Below are 20188 nucleotides of genomic sequence, written 5' to 3'. Positions count from 1 at the left end.
TAATGAACAGTTACGGTGTTATTATTATTGACATGTGGTTTGGGATCACGTTGCTTTTTCACACCTTCGTTCCTAGACTGTGAGAAAAAGTATTCTAGGAATTTAACCTTGCGTTCAAATTTCTTTGATGGGCCGCGCAAAAATTTGGCCGGCTCTGGCTCTTTGTGCAAACAATGTCACATGTTCAGTAATGTGAAGCCCTTTATACCAAGTCATAAAAAGATTTAACCAATCAGTCAATAACTGCACAGCATATATTCAGCTGTATTCCACATTGCTTGTGCAGGCTGATATGTAACTATTTCCTATGACATGGTATACAAGCTTTCTCGCTTGTTACTTGTCACTTGCTTGTTTGCATGTACATGTATGTGGGCGTTAACAAAAAAAAATTCAGTTGTCTTCTGGGGTATTCCATAGTAGACTACTCAAAAGCATTTGCATTACTAGCATTTTTCATGAAACATTGATAAAGCTACCGGTAAAATTTACTGCTTGTAAGAGCACTTATTACCACCTGCAAACACTCAGAAGTCGCTTATCCTTTGCAGAACCTCCAACATTAACCAATTGCTTTACCAGTGTGAAAAGGTGCCATACCTGTTGCGCTGAAAACTAGGGAGAACCCTGTACATGTACTGTTATGTAGTAGAGCTAGCCATCTAAATATACATGTACCAATCATATTGTGATGCAGTTAATATTGCAATTTCTCCCACCAAAACCTCAAATTTTATTTGATGAGTACTTAACCCATTCATCCCTGAAGAGGCCCCCATTGACGAGTAAAATCGTCTGGCATTAGACAGAGTAAAATCTATAAGTGTCACTCTCAGGAGGGAGCGGGTTGTTAATCTAATAAGCCATTTCTGAGTTCATGTCTGCCTCCTCTTCAAAGCGAGTCTAAGTGCGAAGTTTTTCTCCTGAAAATTAGTTTTCATTCATATGTAAAGTAGACCTAATTACTGTCACAAAGACTTCGCACTTAGACTCGCTTTGAAGAGGAAGCAGACAGGAACTCGGAAATGGCCTATTCATAACAATACACAAAAAGCCATCTTGAGGAATTTTTATATCTGAAAACGTTTGTTTTAAGAGACAATTTTTGGCATGATTGCTCCACTGTTTTAATTGGATATGGGAAATCTCACAAGCTAGTGCTTTGAGTGCTTTATGCCCAGGCACCCTCAAAAAAAGAGCAAATTTATGAGTGAAATACAAAATTTGTAAATTTTTATTAAATCGATTGACTCCTGGGAGTTTACTCTGTAATGCCAGACGATTTTCTGATCATTTTGTATTTTGCAACCACCTCATAGTCCATACCTTGTCACGGTGGGGTTGCTTGTGTACCTCAATGCCCCGGAGCTAGCCCAATGAGAAATTCAGCGTAGGAAAATGCTGTTTGTTGTTTTTGAGTAGAGGTCAGACTGAAACACACTACAGTGTACATATATGTAATAGACAGAATACAGCCTTAGGCTGCTAGCTGGATACCAGACCTGAAGTACATCGATCAGTTTCAATGTAATCTTTAAAAGTATCTATAATATTAAATTATTATTGCAAAACAGATTGCATTTTAAATAATTTCTTGTATGTGATAGTCTGTTTTTGACTTTTGTTATCAAAAGGCACAACCAGTCTCTTTTTAATCATTTTTATTTTACCCTAATGAGTTCTGTCTCTCTCGGGTAGTCAGTCCATTTTTTACTGTTGTTATCTGAAGGCAGAACCAATTTTGTAATAATAATTATTAAATGTACTAATGAGTTCTGTCTCTCTTGGGTAGTCAGTCCAGTTTGGACTGTTGTTATCTGAAGGCAGAACCAATTTTGTAATAATTATTATTTTGTGCTAATGAGTTCTGTCTCTCTTGGGTAGTCAGTCCAGTTTTGGACTGTTGTTATCTGAAGGCAGAACCAATTTTGTAATAACTATTATTTTGTACTAATGAGTTCTGTCTCTCTTGGGTAGTCAGTCCAGTTTTGGACTGTTGTTATCTGAAGGCAGAACCAATGTTGTAATAATAATTATTTTGTGCTAATGAGTTCTGTCTCTCTTGGGTAGTCAGTCCAGTTTGGACTGTTGTTATCTGAAGGCAGAACCAATGTTGTAATAATAATTATTTTGTGCTAATGAGTTCGGTCTCTCTTGGGTAGTCAGTCCAGTTTGGACTGTTGTTATCTGAAAGCAGAACCAATTTTGTAATAATTATTATTTTGTGCTAACGAGTTCTGTCTCTCTTGGGTAGTCAGTCCAGTTTTGGACTGTTGTTATCTGAAGGCAGAACCAATTTTGTACGTACAAAGCATACGTAAATTGAAAATAACTGAACTCAAAAAGCGAGTTATGCGTATTTGCCACAGTGTTGCAGAATTGTGCGAGCAAGAATTACTCTAAAATCCTCGCGAGAATTGCTGCACGCCACACGAGCTACACGGGGCAAAGTCTCTGGAAAACATTCCCTGAATGACATTTTGTGGATTTATGCTTCTCCGTTGTGACTTAAAAGGTGTAAAAAACAGTAACTGAATATGTCAGAGGCGGACTCTGATGCGATATCTGCGACACCTAAACTTGTGAAATGAGTTCTTGAGTTACACTTAATGATTAGCTAAGGGTGATTTCAAATCACCGTAAGCTCATTTGCATATATTTTTTTGTCTGCCTAAGCTCATCATGGTAAGATACAAGTTTCTTGCAATAATTCCTTTAGCTCGTAGCTTCATTATTCAGTTTCACCTACACATTAACATTGCTTATGAATGGCAAAGTGATTTGTTACAACATTCTTCGAAAATGGTATTATGAATTTATATAAATTGATTGATTGACTGGTGTGACTCTTTTCCAGGGCCTTCATGTACTTCAACCACAAGATGCAGTGCTGAAGGAAATTGAGCATTGAAATTTAATTGGAGGGAATTTCCTGAGATGCAAGAAACAGACAGTGCTGATTGCAAATTGTGATGCAATTGTGAATAATAATTGATGTCTTTGTGTCAAAACTTGGGAGGGTAGAGGTTTCATTGCCATTTTAGATATACCTTGTGAACATTATTAGGTCAAACTGTTTTAGCTGGGTCAAGTAAATTTGTTCCAGACATCAGGTAATTATGGAAGAGTAGAATGCTCTCACATTGAACTGGGTAAATACAAGGGAGAAATATTCACTGCAACAATCAGTGACTTTTCTGTTCATATACTGTAAGTTTTTTGACAAAACTCAAGAAAGGTTTCACTGTCCCTTGGGTCTGAGGAAATTGTCAGTCATCGTTCAGTGGCAAATACATCAAACACAAGTGATCTCTTTCTAATAAACACATCTGCATGTGGCAACAATGATTTAAAGATAATTAGTCATAGCATACTAATTTGTAGTATTTTTCATCTGAACTGGCGGTGGCACACCTCATACAGTTGGATGTAACTTGTAAATTCGGTGTAACTATGCAGTTAATTTGTCATAGTATACTAATTTGTAGTATTTTTCATCTGAACTGGCGGGTGGCACACCTCATACAGTTCGATGTAACTTGTAAATTCGGTCTAACCATGCAGTTCATTTGTCATAGTATACTAAATTGTAGTATTTTTCATCGGAACTGGCGGGTGACACACCTCATACAGTTCCATGTAACTTGTAAATTCGGTCTACCCATGCAGTTAATTTGTCATAGTATACTAATTTGTAGTATTTTTCATCGGAACTGGCGGATGGCACACCTCATACAGTTCCATGTAACTTGTAAATTCGGTCTAACCATGCAGTTAATTTGTCATAGCATACTAATTTGTAGTATTTTTCATCTGAACTGGCGGGTGGCACACCTCATACAGTTCGATGTAACTTGTAAATTCGGTCTAACCATACAGTTAATTTGTCATAGTATACCAATTTGTAGTATTTTTCATCTGAACTGGCGGGTGTCACACCTCATACAGTTCGATGTAACTTGTAAATTCAGTCTAACCGTGCAGTTAATTTGTCATAGTATACTAATTTGTAATATTTTTCATCGGAACTGGCGGGTGGCGCACCTCATACAGTTTGATGTAACTTGTAATTCGGTCTAACCATGCAGTTAATTTGTCATAGTATACTAATTTGTAGTATTTTTCATCTGAACTGGCGGGTGGCGCACCTCATACAGTTAGATGTAACCTGTAAATTCGGTCTAACCATGCAGTTAATTTGTCATAGTATACTAATTTGTAGTATTTTTCATCGGAACTGGCGGGTGGCGCACCTCATACAGTTCAATGTAACTTGTAAATTCGGTCTAACCATACAGTTCATTTGTCATAGTATACTAATTTGTAGTATTTTTCATCGGAAGTGGCAGGTGGCACACCTCATACAGTTCCATGTAACTTGTAAATTCAGTGTAACCATGCAGTTAATTTGTCATAGTATACTAATTTGAAGTATTTTTCATCGGAACTGGCGGGTGGCGCACCTCATACAGTTCAATGTAACTTGTAAAGTCGGTCTAACCATGCAGTTAATTTGTCATAGTATACTAATTTGTAGTATTTTTCATCGGAATTGGCGGGTGGCGCACCTCATACAGTTCAATGTAACTTGTAAATTCGGTCTAACCGTGCAGTTAATTTGTCATAGTATACTAATTTGTAGTATTTTTCATCTGAACTGGCGGGTGGCACACCTCATACAGTTTGATGTAACTTGAAAAGTAGGTGTACCCATGCAGGTAATCCATGTGGTTAATTTGTATTAGTATGCTAGTATTACCCAACTGAACTGGCAGGTGAACTGTAAACCCGGAGGTGAGCCGCACCCTGACCTTACCAGCTGAAATTTACGGAAAAAAAGTTTTTTGACAGAAAACAAAAGAAATCCAAAGTCTAGTCTTTAGAAGTCAAGTTCATCAAACGTTAACTCACTATTCACTAATATTGAAACGGAAAATACTTTAATGTAATTTTAGCACTTTAATGTAATGAACATCGTTTTTATCAACTTGGACATATGATTGATCTTTTTCTGGTATTTGTTAACAGGAATTTCTTAAACACAGTTTTGCCATAGATTTTTTTGCATTACAACAAGAATATGAGGGGAACGTTTGTAGCTTAGTACATGCAACTAGGCATAAAATTGGATGCAAAGATGGAAAACTGGCCACCAGAGGCAGCCTTTTTCAGAGTTACTAATTGAATTATTTTATTGAACTTATTGCAAGAATTTTATTGTACACTTAGATTCTATTGAAAGTAATATAAACAAATGATTATTTTTAGATTTGAAATAAAAATTTATGCATTCACAATCTCTAGAACTTGTTCTTTTTTCTACGTAAAATCGACTAACCTTTCATCCATTTCACTTTTTATTAACATTTCCTGGCTTACGTCAGGTTTTAAATGCTATTATTTACAGAGATATTGTAAACATTTGCTGAGATTTTGTGCACTAAAACACGAACATTTTAAAAACATTTCACATACTTTACCCCTCCAGTTTTACAGACATTTTATTGACATTTTCTGCCTTCTGTCAGGTTTTAAATACTTAATTTACAGAGATATTGTGAACATTTTGCTGAGATTTTGTGCACTAAAACACCAACATTTTATAAACATTTCACATACTTTTCCCTCCAGTTTTTTGAGGGTTTTTGTAGACATTTTATAGACATTTCATGCATTCTTCTCACTCACTTTTTACAGAGATAACACTGACATTTTATATGGATGGATTTACAGAGATTTTTTCTCGTGTAAATTTTACAGAGAAAGTAAAGAGATTTTACAGACATTTTGTACATATCGCATAAAATCTCTGTAGATTTTTCCTTCAATTTACACAGATTTTATTGAGATTTTGTACACATTTTATGTCATCGTAAGGACGAAAATGTGTCAAATTTTACAGACTTTTTATCGAGTTACAAAATCTCTGTAAGTGTGCAAATTTACAGAGATTGTAATTTACAAAGAAAATGTGGACATTTAACAGAGATTTTACCAACTTTTTTGAAGTCTGTAAATGGTTCAAGTTTTCCAGTGTTAATTTGAAGACTCATGTAGACTTTCAGACATAGTTTGATGTTATTCTGGTTTGAAGAAATTTGAATGTAGCTCAGAAAGTTACAAATGATTCAAAGAGCCAACTTTTCGACACTCATGTGGAGTGTCTTCATCAGGGGTAATCCATCGTTATCGCAAGGGTACAAATAGGTGTCACATAAACCAGTTTCTAAAAACGAGGATTTCGAAATTAGAGATCATCTGGGATCATTATTTACCTTATATTTACGCACGTACATCACATTAAAGTGCCGGATGTGTCGCGGCATTGTGGGCGATGAATCGGGTGATTCTACAAAGTCAGACACTACTTACAGTCTAGGTCACTCTTGGCTTTGCATTATGCGCTAATTTATTTCTCTTGATGTATTGTATGGTTCTTTACATACATATCTCACCTACATAGGACTGTGAAGTCCAAAACTTACACTCAAAGTTAACAACCTTTGGTTAAAAATCAAAGCTTAAATTTTTTTGCCAGTCAAGTGTTAGCAGTCGCACTTTCAAAATCTGAAGAAAAAAAGAAGTAATTTTTGATCATGGTAGCACTTTAAAGTAATTCCTTAGTATTTCATTGCGCATCCCTACTGCGCACGATTTACGCCTCATTAGCGCGCGCACATGAGCACGTGCGCGAACAAAACGTAAGAGATTTCCCTCAAACTACGCCTGATGGCGAAAAAACTGCTCCTTTTCTCTCAAACGAGCACGGTGACCCCCGATTTTTTTTTTCAGGCATTTGCTAAGAACACTCTAATAAAGAACATATTTGAAGCAGAAAAAAAGTTTGATAGTAGAACATGAATTTTTTTCGGAAAACAGTTCCGTACTTGGTGTATTTTACCCAAGGCGAGGACTTCAAGCTAACCACAAAACTGTCTCAAAAAGTGCACTATTCCCACAACCAGGCAATCAAGAACGGCGTAAATGAAGCAATACTGCTTATGTGAATAAAAGAAGCTTTATTTTCAAAATATAATTTTGTCTTTGAAGAAACTAAGACTTAATTCTGTGAAGGTGATTCGAATTTTTAACGCGCAAACAGTAAAAATACCCCATTTTAACAGCCTGCTGACGCGTAAACAAGCACTGTGAACCCATTTTTTTATTGCATTTTTCTAATGTTCATATCATGAATGTTAGTTATGCCAAGTTTCCAAAAAAGTTTGATAGTAGAACAATTTCAAGGGAATTACCTTAACACAGCCCCTTCATTATGATATTTTAGATGCTTTTGTAAAAACGTGATCCACGCCATTTCGCAAATTAGTGGTGACAATTATTATTAGTCCAATAAGCTAAATGATGATCTATAGGGGAACTGACGCACATGATAACGCTATCATTGTTGTTTATTTATTATACAATCGAAACCGCCAAATTGTATTGAGAACTCGGTCATCATCTCTTTGTAAGAGCTGTGAGGTTCCTTTGTATAACATATCGACTGAAACGACTGTGCCACTCGGGAGAAGGTATCAGTACCACTGTGTGTATATTCTCAGTTGAAATTCTTTTGCTCTCCGTTCATTGTCATTGTATGTGATCCACCTGTGTTTCAGACTTTCCTCATTTAACATCTAGGAATCAACAGTGAATTAGATAAAAGTCTATCACTTTGCGGCCTTGCTCTAGCACAGTCACAAATGGATTTATTTGTTTTCACATACACTTTGCGCGCGAAACAAACAAAGGGCCGCCAATTTTAACCAATCAGATGAAGCGATGTCACGCGTGACTGGTTCTGCCAGGTTTTTTTCAGGGACATAACACCTGATATTAGCGGGAACGGGTATTCTAAAAATAGACTCATTTGTGATTGTGCTGGGTATCCCACCCATGCCATAACAACACTCTTATCTAATTCACTCTTGCTAGAAACTGAATATACGATGGACAGGTGGTAGATGAACGAAACTGATTGACATTACATTTCGTCGAAACTTTATCAGTTTTTTGCTCTTTGATTCTAACGGCCATAGAAACATGATTATTTTAAGTAGAGACATTAGTTTATTCCCCTCTTCTAGCATATATTATTCCACGAACGCGCGTTGGATATGAGATGGTAAATAGCCAAGGAGGCGCGTAGTGCCGAGTTAGCTATAACCAGTCTCGTATCCAACAAGCGCGAATGGAATAATTGTTTTATTACATTCCTTAAACTCCAAAAGTTTAGAAAGTACGAAATACGAGCGAAAAAAGCGAGCAAATCCGAGCGAGAACGAAAAAAACTTGATGACAATTGATGGGATGTTGTGTAAGACCTTTTGGTCAGACAGACGCAGACTCATCACAAGAACATTTCTTGCCTTTTCGCGTACCTCTAAACGTCGGAATTGATCCAAACTTTCCACAAAAACGTTTTTTTGTTGTTTTATTCAGAGAGAAATTTCGTTATCTGGCGAAAAAAAAAGTTTAGCTTAGCAACGCCTAGAGCAATCATTTACCATATAAGGTCAAACTAAGGTATGTGAGCTGCACAGTAAGTTCTGTTTTGGCAAGGGGAATGAAGCCCGAGGTTTTTAAAACAAAACATCAATACTTTTTGCCTATAGTTGCGTGTTTCTGTATTTGGACCAGCAGAAAACATGGCCGATGCCATGAGGCAGGCTTTACCTCTTTCCTTTCACATTACAACCCCTCCATTCGTAAATAATTAAAACTGTTTTTTTTTTCTTGCTTGTGCAAGGTGGCCAATATCGAGCGCTTTATTGTCATTTCGTGAATAAGTAAGCAGTAAAAATGTATTTGTTGAATGTAATACAGTATAGTGTAGTGTAGTGTTTTGTGTAATATGCAATGTACTATATGTAATGTATGGGTAGAGTAAGAATGTAAACAATAATAAGTAAACAATTATATTAAAAAAAACACACAGAAGTGAAAAAAATCATTAAGAAAAATGTTGAAAAGAAGAGGGCCTAGGATGGACCCTTGTGGCACTCACAAGAGACTACTGACCAGTCAGAAAAACTGTCAAAGGTGTTAACACGTTGTCTGCGTTCAAAGAGAAAACTTTTCATTAGACCAGTACTCTTAGACGAGAGTCCATAAGCAGCAAGTTTAGCCAAGAGAAGGTCAAGTGGCAGGCTATCAAACGTTTTTCTTAGATCTAAAGATACTACACCGACAAAGCGTTTGGAATCCAGATTAAACTTAACTTTTAGTGCAGTATCACATCCATGATGCTTACGAAGTGTAGATTGACGACTACCTAATGGTACATCAAACGACTTATATAACTGATGGTAAATGCACTTTTCAAAAGATAGCATTAAAGATTGGTACTACACAGATGGGCCTCTAGTTTCATTTATCCGTAGGCTGATCACATCTGAAAACTGGAGTAACCTGGGCAGACTTCCACGCCATCGGCACAGCTCCCTTGCGAATGCACGCGTGAATTAGTTCGGTTAGCGGTGCAACTATTGCTTTAGAAGTTACCGGTAATTTAACAGCTAGAGCATTAATGTTGTCAAAACCGGGAGATTTTGATGTCTTGAAAGATTCAATGATAACAGACACCATAGAACTAACTTGCGACCTCGTCAAAGGTAAATGAATGGTTAGCAGTCTTGCATGAATATCATGAAGGTCTTGTGAGCTTCTTGCAGAGTTCATGAAATTTTTAATAGACAAGATGCTGGGATGAGATTCGAAATGATCTGAATTACTACAATCAAGATCAATAGGTGTATAGATGTTGACAAAATAGTCATTAAATATTCGTGCCAATTGACATCTGTCTTTAACTCACATTCGCATTCTCCTGTAAAACAAACAATGCCATTTGTTGACTTAGAACCTTTTGTATGCAAAAAAAGTTTGGTGAATTTTCTCCAAAATTCACCTGGTTTCTCATTTGCATCCTTAGTTACATTTCGAAAGTGAGAAGCAATAGCTTTCTTCTTAATTTGACGATTAAGCTTCGTCGTTGTTTATAATTAAGGTGATCAGTAGAATCTCCAGATCTTTGATATTTGCTCCATAGCTGCTTACGCAAGCGAATTGCTCTCCGAAGCCCTCGATTCATAAAATGGTACCTGTTTTCCTTTGAGCTTGACTTTCTTTAAAGGAATGTGATCGTGTTAATTACATTGGTATACAGCTTCTGCCAGGCCCAATGAATGTCATCAATATCATCGAAGATATGAGAGATATAAAATGGAGTACAATTAGATCTTTGATGAATTGCTCCTAGCTAAAATCTCTTGTCTTTTCTGTAAGTCAAAAACTTAGGTCGTGATCGGGGAAAATGAAATTTCATAGCAGTGCAGATGTGTTTATGATCACTTGAATGCGATTCCACCACATCAGCTTGAGGAAATCTGTGGCGATTGTTAGTTGGAATAACATCGATAAGCGTAGCACTATTGGCATTAATTCTTGTAGGGCTGGTAATACGACTGGAATCATAAGTTAGGTACTTATTTTGGCAGTCAGTCCTTGGAGTTAAACGTCTCAGTCCCGGCTATAGCAACTATTACCATAGGCAGCCCAAGCTCGCGTCACTACAGACAGCCGTTGAGAATTTAAACGCATTGTAAGACTTTGTATGGGAAATAAAATACAGTCGATTGTCAAGCCTAAAAATTGTTCAATTTAACGTTCATTCAATAAAATGAATCAAAATGACTCACCTCTGGTGTATTCCTGTGCCTTTTGGAGTTTATTTCACAGTTTCGGGAAGTTCGTGTTTTCAATGTTCTAAGACGAAGTCGCAAACCGCCTCTGAGCTTCGTCTTAGAACATTGAAAACACGCGAGCTTGGGCTGCCTATGCTATTACTGAACTGAAACCGTTTGACTGGTTAACCATCTTACCTTTCACTTGCGAATAAAGTTTCGAGAAATTAAATTGACAGCAATTATTGCAAGACTTTAGTCCTAATTTTCTTTAACACGAGCATCTGGCAGCCAAAATAAGCTCCTTTGTCTTTCAGTGATGGTTGATCTTTCGATAAAGCTTTATCGCCACATTCCTTGGCGTAAAGTTGTATTTTTCATCTCGTTACTACATTGTGTCTCGGGTGAGTCCGATTTCATCTTTAGTTAGTCACGATTATACAAGGAAGCCTGCGAACACGCGGAATCTTGTGGGAGACATAGGAGGTGTAAGTTATAAAATCGGCGATAAAAATGCGAGATGCGAGGTAGAAAATGTTACATTAATTTAAAATGGCTCTCCATAACAGGTTATGGACAATCGAGGAAGGGAAACTGAGAATGGGGAGTCTCTAAAACAGGAAATCTCTAAAACGGGGAATTTCTATGACGGGTAATCTCTACTGGCTTCCTGAAAAAAAAGTTGAAATCCTCATGGTCCTGGGGCCGGTTCCTGAAAGGTGTAATAGCCCTATTCCAGGGATAAATGTGCCTGGAATAAAGCACATTTATCCCTGGAATAGAGTTATTACACCTTTCAGGAACCCGGCCCTGAGCTGCACCGTGCAGCTAACTCACAATTCTCGGTTTTCACATGACGTCACGATCGCCATTTTGGTGCCCAAAACAAAGAAAAGGCGGCCATGTTGGTGCCCCGACCAAATCCTCCGGGAATTTAACTCTATTATTATGCAAACGCTTCCTTTTGTTTTCGTTGAAAAACATGGTTGTTGATCACGTGAGTGAAAACCAGCAATAGAGAACTTTGCAATGACAACGGCGACAACAACGAGAACGCCACAAATTTGCATATTTAGTAGGCAAAAACAATAGCTTTGCATGCCCTGCACGTGCGTTTTTCACTTTTGTCCATTTCTTTGCCGTCGTCAGCAAAACAGCAACGTGAAATAGACAAAGTTGAGGTTTTATAAAGAACGTCAGCACTTGAGGATAATTTTTCATTTTCTCCCCTAAATTAAGCGCCGTTACGACCAGTGTCATTTTTGAGGAACTACCACACCTTTTTGTTGTAAATATACTAAATCACTACAAATACTAAATTTCAAGGGTTGGTAAAGTAACCTTCTCACCAAGCTACTGGAATCTTTAACTTACAAATTTTAATTTTATCGCTCATCCAGTCCTAGGGATTAAACTTCTGCACCAAGCCGTGAAACTATTAAACAGTTTTACATGTTAACCATGAGTCATCTTACCCTTTAGTTTCAAATAAAGCTACGAAACATTAAATTGACAGCAATTATTGAAAAACTTAAGTTTTAATATTCTTTAACAGGAGCAGCTGGCCGCTAAAAGAAGTTACTAGTTTGTCTTTCCATGATGTTTAATCTTGAGATGGAGCTTTATCGCGACATTCGTTGGTGTAAAATTGCATGATTTTTTCATCTGGTTACTGCATTGTGTCTGGGTTGAGTCCGATTTCATCTTTATGTCGTCACGATTATATATGAAGGCCTGCAAATACGGAAGCTTGTTGGAGAAGTGAGAGTTAGAAAATGCGCGATAAAGAAAATGAGAGAGGCGAGTTAGGAAATGCGAATTGCAAGATATAGAAAATCTGGGACTTAAAAAAATGCGAGGTGCCAGGTAGAAAATGTTAAATAGAAACGGCTCTCCATAATAGGTAATGGAGGATCGAGGGAGGACAGTCTTTAAAACAGCGAATCTCTCAAACGGGGAAATTCCAAAATGGGGATTCTCTAAGACGGGTGATCCTTGAAAGGAAGAATTATTAAAGATCTGATTTACTACAAATCCTTTACAATATTGGCTCCCTTAACAAGAGTTTCTGTAAGGTCCTGCACAATACCTTTTCAGCGGGCTTTTTTTTTTGGTTGGTAGAATGCCATCATCTTGAACGACAATTTTCCTCCTAGCGGAAACTGCGACAAATTACCAAACAGAGCTAGTTGTTTTTGCATTTACTGGCAAAAGGTAAAGGAAACTTAAGTTCATCCATGTTGCTTGAACCTGATCTGGCTGCCGGGTCAATATATTTTCAGTGTTTTTTTCTCCATCTTGAACAGTCTTTGCCGAAAATTGGCTTTATATTTGGTCTTCATTATTGTCGTTATCCACTGGACATCGCAGGCAAACAAGATTATTCAATAGATAGATTAGTTTGTTTTCCCTTCTTGTTGTAAATATACTAAATTACTACAAATACTAAATTTCAAGGGTTGGTAAAGTAACCTATAGACCGTATTCATAAATGGCGGCCACGCGGAACAGCCTGGTTTCGAATACATGAGAACGAGGCTTGGTAGGCCAGCTAAAACTTACAGCGCACTTAGATTTGTATTATATTAAAGTTTCGAGGCGATAAATGTTACGCGAAAATATCCTGAAATCTTTATTTCTTGAAGGATAGTGGCGGAAAAGATTCTATTAGTCTCTGTAGGGGATAACTTTGGTCGACAGGACCTTTTTCTCCTTGGAGATCGGCTGAGAGATGCCAACAAATTGTTGCGTTCCGCTCTGCACGAAGAAGGATAAGCGAGACCAAGATACGGGCGAAAAAGTTTCCTTCTTTCGTTTGCCAGATGATGTAAACCTAAGAAAACAGTGGCTCCGTGCTATAAGAAGAGATGTGGGGCCGAATTTTTCTATCAAGGAAGGAACCAGAGTTTGCTCGAGGCATTTTAAGGCTGAAGATTTAAAGAGGAGTCTTAACAACAAGGTTAGGCCCAAACCAGGAGCTGTGCCAAGTATCTTTGCGTGGAAGCGAAGTTCTCCTCGCAAACGACCACCACCAACTCCACGCTTCACGGCTACAACTGTGGCAAAGAATTTAGAGTCAGAATTTAGCGAGGTTAGGCATTCGGTGAACGAAAGCAGCGAAGCTGTGTGCAACAATTCATCCCAAACAAATATGGGTGGCGCCACGTCTGTTCCGGACACAGCGGAAATAGAGACACCGGACCAAGAATCTAACTCTGATTTTTTCGAGAAATCTGAGAAAGATTTATTAATATCTGAGCTGCAAGAGAAACTATCCGCACATCACGTGAAAAATGAAGATCTAGAGGACTTGGTTTTGAAATTGAAAAAGAAAGTTGCCGATCTGGAGCAGAAATATGAGCAACTCGAGGCGCAGTTGTTTTCATTGAAAAACATCGAGTCAAATGACTCGCTCGTAACCTTTTATACTGGATTTCCTAACTATCAGACCATGATGGCCCTGTACGACTATTTAGATCCTGGCGCCGGGGGAGAAAACATCAAGTACTGGTTGTCCGGAAAGATATTGCTGGCAGTGCAAAGGCTGTGAAACAAGGGAGACCAAGGTCTCTAAAACCAGTAGACGAGTTTTTTTTGTCATTGTGTAGGCTAAGACAAGGTTTTGCTGAATTACATTTAGCTCATCTTTTTAATGTTTCTCAGCCAACTGTAAGCAGAGTTTTCATTTCTTGGATTAACTATATGTATATGAAACTTGGCCATATAAATATTTGGCCTTCCAGAAAACTAGTAGACGAGACAATGCCTCTGGACTTTAAGGCAAAGTATCCAAGCACAAGGGTCATCATTGACTGCACGGAGGTGCGATGTGAAATGCCTAGTAGCCTTCTTCTAAATAGTGAATTGTTTAGCTCGTATAAACACCATACCACTTTAAAGGCACTGGTGGGAATTTCTCCAAAAGGGTTTTTTACATTTATTGGGCAACTTTACACTGGGAGCATATCTGACAGGGAAATAGTAGAGCGAAGTGGATTCTTGAACCTTCCCTTTTCAAATGGGGACTCTGTAATGGCAGATAAGGGCTTTATTATTGAAGACATTCTTCCCCTTGGTGTTTCCTTAAATATTCCTCCTTTCCTGGGAATGTCTGAACAGATGTCAGCTGAAGATGTGATTGCAACACAGGAAATAGCTAGCTTAAGAATCCATGTTGAGAGGGCGATCAATAAGGTAAAGAATTTTCTGATATTTGATGGGGTTATTCCATTGCGCCTCTTTGGGGTAGTGAATCAAATGTGGTGTGTGTGTGCCATTTTGTGCAACATGCAGGACCCCATCATCAGTGCATAACCCTTTCACTCCCAAGATCGGATTAGTAATTCTCCTTTCTAGCTGCTAGACATTCCCTTTTATATTACTTAAGAGAATTTGAGTTTGATCAAAATAACACCATCTGAGTGATACGTTTATTCATTCTCATCACCTGGCTGCTGAATAGTGAATTGATATTATAAGGAAAAGTTACATACTAATCACTTCTGGGAGTGAAAGGGTTAAATTGATCTTGCTTTCATTAAGTAAATTTTCTGGTTAAAATGCCAACCAGGCAGGGGATAGAGATGAATACATGTAAAATATTTCAACTGAAAACAGTAAAGGAAAATATTATATTCTACATATAAACAGATCAAAATTTAACCACAACAATGTACCCAAAATTAACATATAAATTTGCAAGTTGGGTAAATCAGTCTCCTTTGTGTGTATCCTTTTCTAAAGAGATGTTATGAAGAAAAATATGGTGCTCAGTTGAACAATTTTTGTTTTGTTTTTTGTAACCTGTCCTAACAATTGATTGTATGCAAATTTTAACTGGAATCATTCTTGTCAGAGTTCCCACAATTCCAGTCTTGATTCTATGTACACAATCTAAATGACAATTCTTTGACTTTCTTAGTTCAGGCTAAGGTCTTTATGTAAGTTATTATATTGAAAATTGAAAAATAAGGTTCTTATCATTGTTTTCAAAAGGATTACACAATATACTTCTTATGATATTTACATGAAATTATGTAACTTCAACTCTCCTCAACTTTTAAAGCTTCAATATAATCACAGAAATTCTCCTCACCACTGTAGTTCTCTACATGTGTTGTAGTTGTCAGTTGTGAGAGGTTCTTTGAAAAACCAAGCCAATTAATTTTGTCTTTGGTGATCAATCCCTTTATTCTCATGGTTTGGGCTTGTTTAAGTATTACACTGCCAGGAGAAAATAGATGGTGATCACTACATGTATGCTGAAGCTTTAAAGGCTTCACTGGTTCATAATAATTATTTTTGACCAAGCAGTAAGCTAAACCTACAATTATGTACATGTATATAAATAAAAGGCACTTGCAGTGCCTAGCATTTGTTTACATAATGACTGATTAGCATTTTGCAAATTCACTAGCCACAGTTTTGATAAAATAGGTAAAGAAATAGGTTTCAAGCTTTTGTTTCAGAGTTGCCCAGTAGGCGGCGTCAAAAGGGATTCTCTCCACTGAAATTCCCTTCTTTGTGTAGACAATGAAGTCACACCATGAGGCTCCACTAGCACCCATCTGGCCCTGCACTTGAGTGTAATAGGAATAATTCCTTTTAAGTCTGCATTGTCCATTAACAGCCTCACAAAAAAAGTTTGGATCCTGACATGCTTCCAGTGGAGTGACTTGATACTTCGTCTCTGGACACTTCACTTCAGCAAGTCCAAAATGATTTCGACAGCCAAAATCAACAACTCTGCCATCTGGTGAGGCTCCAAGAAATGGCATATCCAAACAAACAACAAAACCACTCTTGAGAACCTTTACTGGGGTCTTTCGAGTAAACATAATTTTCTCATATTGTTCAATGGCAATGGGTTCATTTTTAATACCGTGCTCGACATACCTTGAGGTGAACGGCTTCGGATTGATGAGGTCAGCTGCAAATTTTTCATGATTCCTTTGCCTTTTTGAGATTAAGTCAAATTTTGAAGCAGTAAATCTAAATTTACGTTCCTTCTTCCACTGCTCAGATGATGACTGGTCTCTTGTGGCTTCCTCAATATTGTTTATTATGGCCTCATCCACAACAAGGGAACTAACAAGTGCTTTTTCAGCAACATCTAAGTTGTTAGGCAAAACAAAATCACTGCGCGAGTCCAGAGGAAACCTGGGATAGGTAAGTTCAGTGTCTGCGCTGACATCTTCTCTTGGCATTGATGAAATATCCACAGTAGCCACGAAGTTCGCCTCAGTGTGACTCAACTGATAACTACAAAATGACCCAATCTGACTTTCTCCAAATTTGGTTTCCACACAACTGTTAAGGTAAGAATCATCTCTTTCCATTAGTGCTAAGCCCATTTGGGGGTTTATTTGCTTTAGGGCCTTTTTAAATTTCATTTCGGCCTCAACATCATGTTGGGGATTAGTTCTTGCATCATAAAAGAGACATTTCACTCCCTCTCTGCTCTTAGTTTCATCAAGTTTAGTTTTGGAAATGGTGACTTCCATTACCGGTTGGGCAGATATTTTGTCACCACGACCCTTTTTGTGCCACTTTTGGAGCTGGGAAGTGCATGCAAGATCCGGCTGCTCATCATCATCCTGGCATAAATCATCGGTTGATTTACTGTCAAATAAACTAAACTTGCATGCTTTAAACATCAATGCCAGAACATGGTTACAGTAACCAACTTTGCCAGCTTTACATGAACAGGTGGCTTGAATGACTTGGCCTGACACAATACACATAGCAAAACGAAGAACATGGGGGGCCTCACTCTTCTTGAAACTGTGATAGCACTTTGCCTTGAAATAAAAGAACCTTTGATCACTGTTTGCCTCAATCTCCTTCAAGTACTCATCCTCCAGAAAGGTTTTAGCTTTCCTTAAATTGGTCGGAATTGAATGATGGTCAGCATTTGCAACTCTTTTTCCAGAATTTGCCACGTGCTGGTTCATTTCAGCTCTTGTGAAAGAAGGCATCCTTTCAAGCGACTTCCCCCAGCCATCGCTCCGATATTTCACACTTGACGAAGGGGCGGTGTCTTTTGAAATGTTCGAGACCCTTGCCTTTCTTTTCGTGTAGATTTCATCGGGATCAGGATCGATCACCATCTTATCTCTTCCACTTTTAATATACTCGTCGACACTGCAAAGTAGTCGATAAGGAATTCTAAATTTTACAGAAACAAAATCATATGTGCCTGATCTCTGAAAGCAAATCTGTACAACAAGCTGCCAGTATGTTGCTTACCGCTTTATAAGCTGTGCCTTCGTCTTAAGTCCCTTTAGTGAATCGCCACGGCATCGCAACCAAAACTTGAGTTCTTCATTCTTTAATGAAGAAGGATTTCTTCCAGCCAAAGCAGCTCCCGGAATATCGTCTTCGGTAAGAATAACTGCGTCTGAATCTCGACTTGTAGAGGCCATTTCATCCCTTCATTTCACCCCTGGCCTACCAAGCCTACAGAGACTAATAGAATCTTTTCCGCTACTATCCTTCAAGAAATAAAGATTTCAGGATATTTTTGCGTAACATTTATCGCCTCGAAACTTTAATATAATACAAATCTAAGTGCGCACTAAGTTTTAGCTGGCCTACCAAGCCTCGTTCTCATGTATTGGAAACCAGGCTGTTCCGCGTGGCCGCCATTTATGAATACGGTCTATTCACCAAGCTACTAGAATCTATAATTAAAAATTAATTCTACGGCTCAGTCCTTGGGATTAAACTTCTGCAGCAAGGAACTATTAAACAGTTTTACATGTAAACCATGAGTCACATTCCCTTTAGTGTCAAATAAAATTATGAAATACGAAATTGACAGCAATTATTGAAAAACACTTTAGTCGTATTAATATTCATTAACACGCACAGCTGGTCGATCGCTAAACGAATCTAGTTTGTCAGTTCCTGTCAAGTCTCATCTTGCGATGGAGCTTTATCGCGACACTCATTGGTGTAAAGTTGTATTTTTCATTCCGTTACTACATTGTGTCTGGGAAGTGTTCGTTTTCATCTTTAGTTAGTCATCATTATATATAAGCTTGTAGGAGAGATACGGCATGAGAGATGCTAGTTAAAAATCGCGTGACTCGACATAAAAAAAACGTGATGCGAGTTAGAAAATTTGTGATAATTTATGAAAGATCCGGCCTAGTTGAAAATACGAGATAAAAATGCGGGATGGAAGGTAGAAAATCATGTTAAATAAAAACGGCTGTCGAAAACAGGGAACGGGAAATTGAGCCGAAGGGAAACTGACAGTGGGGAATCTCTAAAACGGGGGATCTTTAAAAGGAAAAATTATCAGAGATCTGATCAACTACAAATTCTTTACAATATTGACTTCCTTAACAAGAGTTTCCGTAAGGTTCTGAACCGTACTGTGCAGCTCATTCTCAATACCTTTCAAACGGACTTTCCTTTTTGTTTCTAAAATTTGACAAAACCGTTTTAAAATTCCCTTAACCTATCACATCTTGAACGACTATTTCCTCTAGTATGTTTTTTTTTTGCCCTTACTGGCAAACGCCAAAGGAAACTTGAATTATCCATATTGACTTAACATCTGGCAGCCGGGTCAATATATCTTCAATGGTTTTCCCTCCATCTGGAAGAATCCTTGGGAGCATTAGGTTTTCATATTTTTCGTTATCCACTTTACATGTGTCTCGTAATGGTTTATTTTTTCTTGCCACAGTTATATGTCAAAAACTGTATTACACAAGTTGCAATAAAGAATTGACCTTAAAACTAACCGAAGACATTAGGAGGCATCTTAAGGACTCTACCGTGGCCCATAAGAGACATGGCATTTTGTGATCAGTTTACCTGCTTCAAATTTCAAACTTGAAATTTTAAATTTACAAACTAGAAATTTTGGGTTTCGAAACTCGAAATTTTGCGTTCACAAACTCGAAACTTCGAGTTTGGAAACTGGTCAGTGTAAAATGCAGACTGCAGACTAGGGCAAAAATGCAGATTTTTGTTATAATTTAATTGTTGAAAAAGCCCAATCTAACCTGGAAAAAGGATCGTGAAGTCCAAAACGTACACTCAAAGTAAACATCCTTTCAAGAGCGGCCAAGGAGTAAATTAAGCCAAATGAAAGCCTTTGGGAGACGTTTCTAGGCTCCTTGTAATGTATAAAGACTGTCTAAAGAGATTTTTTTTTATCACCTAGCAGAATTTGATCCGTTCGGATATCTTAGCTGAAAATTGACGTGTCCGAAAATTTAAAGGAATGATGTCTTCATTTGAGAAATTGCTAGCTGAACGTTACCTCCTAAGAACTTCCAACCGAACCATTTGCTCATCCGAAACTGCTAGGTGACCTTTTTAAGTGCCAAAAATTGCAAAAATACTCCTTCCGAAAACGTAAGGGACTACATTTCCCTGGTTGCGAATCTTTTAGATGATGTTCTAGTAAAGAAATCTGTAGCTTTTTGGCAACGTAGAACTTAAATTCTTAAAACAGTTTGACTCTCCTGAACACATAATTCAAC

The 20188-nt window shown here is 37.7% G+C and overlaps 2 protein-coding genes and 1 pseudogene across 2 annotated transcripts in view; 2 read left to right on the top strand and 1 right to left on the bottom strand.

Annotated features, from left to right (window-relative positions):
• Positions 1-20188, top strand: part of LOC137967608 (uncharacterized) — a 201806-nt gene that overhangs the window by 6456 nt on the left and 175162 nt on the right. The gene's annotated exons all lie outside the window — the stretch shown is intronic.
• LOC138012437 (uncharacterized) lies at positions 13273-15129 on the top strand (annotated as a pseudogene).
• On the bottom strand, positions 15133-18264 carry LOC138012432 (uncharacterized). Its single transcript, XM_068859203.1, has 2 exons — positions 17934-18264; positions 15133-17828 (listed from the first exon to the last, which is right to left on the bottom strand). Exons 1-2 carry the CDS (start codon positions 18107-18109, stop codon positions 16079-16081), a joined length of 1926 nt encoding a protein of 641 aa, XP_068715304.1. The 5' UTR covers positions 18110-18264; the 3' UTR covers positions 15133-16078.

This window comes from Montipora foliosa, chromosome 8, assembly GCF_036669935.1.
Source record: "Montipora foliosa isolate CH-2021 chromosome 8, ASM3666993v2, whole genome shotgun sequence".
Taxonomy (NCBI): Eukaryota; Metazoa; Cnidaria; class Anthozoa; order Scleractinia; family Acroporidae; genus Montipora; species Montipora foliosa.
The sequence above is the reverse complement of the archived record's forward strand: the minus strand, read 5'-3'. Positions and strand labels throughout refer to the sequence as shown.

Excerpts from the sequence above, each read along its gene's own strand:
- LOC138012432 (XM_068859203.1), bottom strand. The coding sequence starts at position 18,109 with ATGGCCTCTACAAGTCGAGATTCAGACGCAGTTATTCTTACCGAAGAC. Across the intron at positions 17,829-17,933 it reads AAGGCACAGCTTATAAAGCG|TGTCGACGAGTATATTAAAA; the intron begins GTAAGCAACATA and ends ACTACTTTGCAG.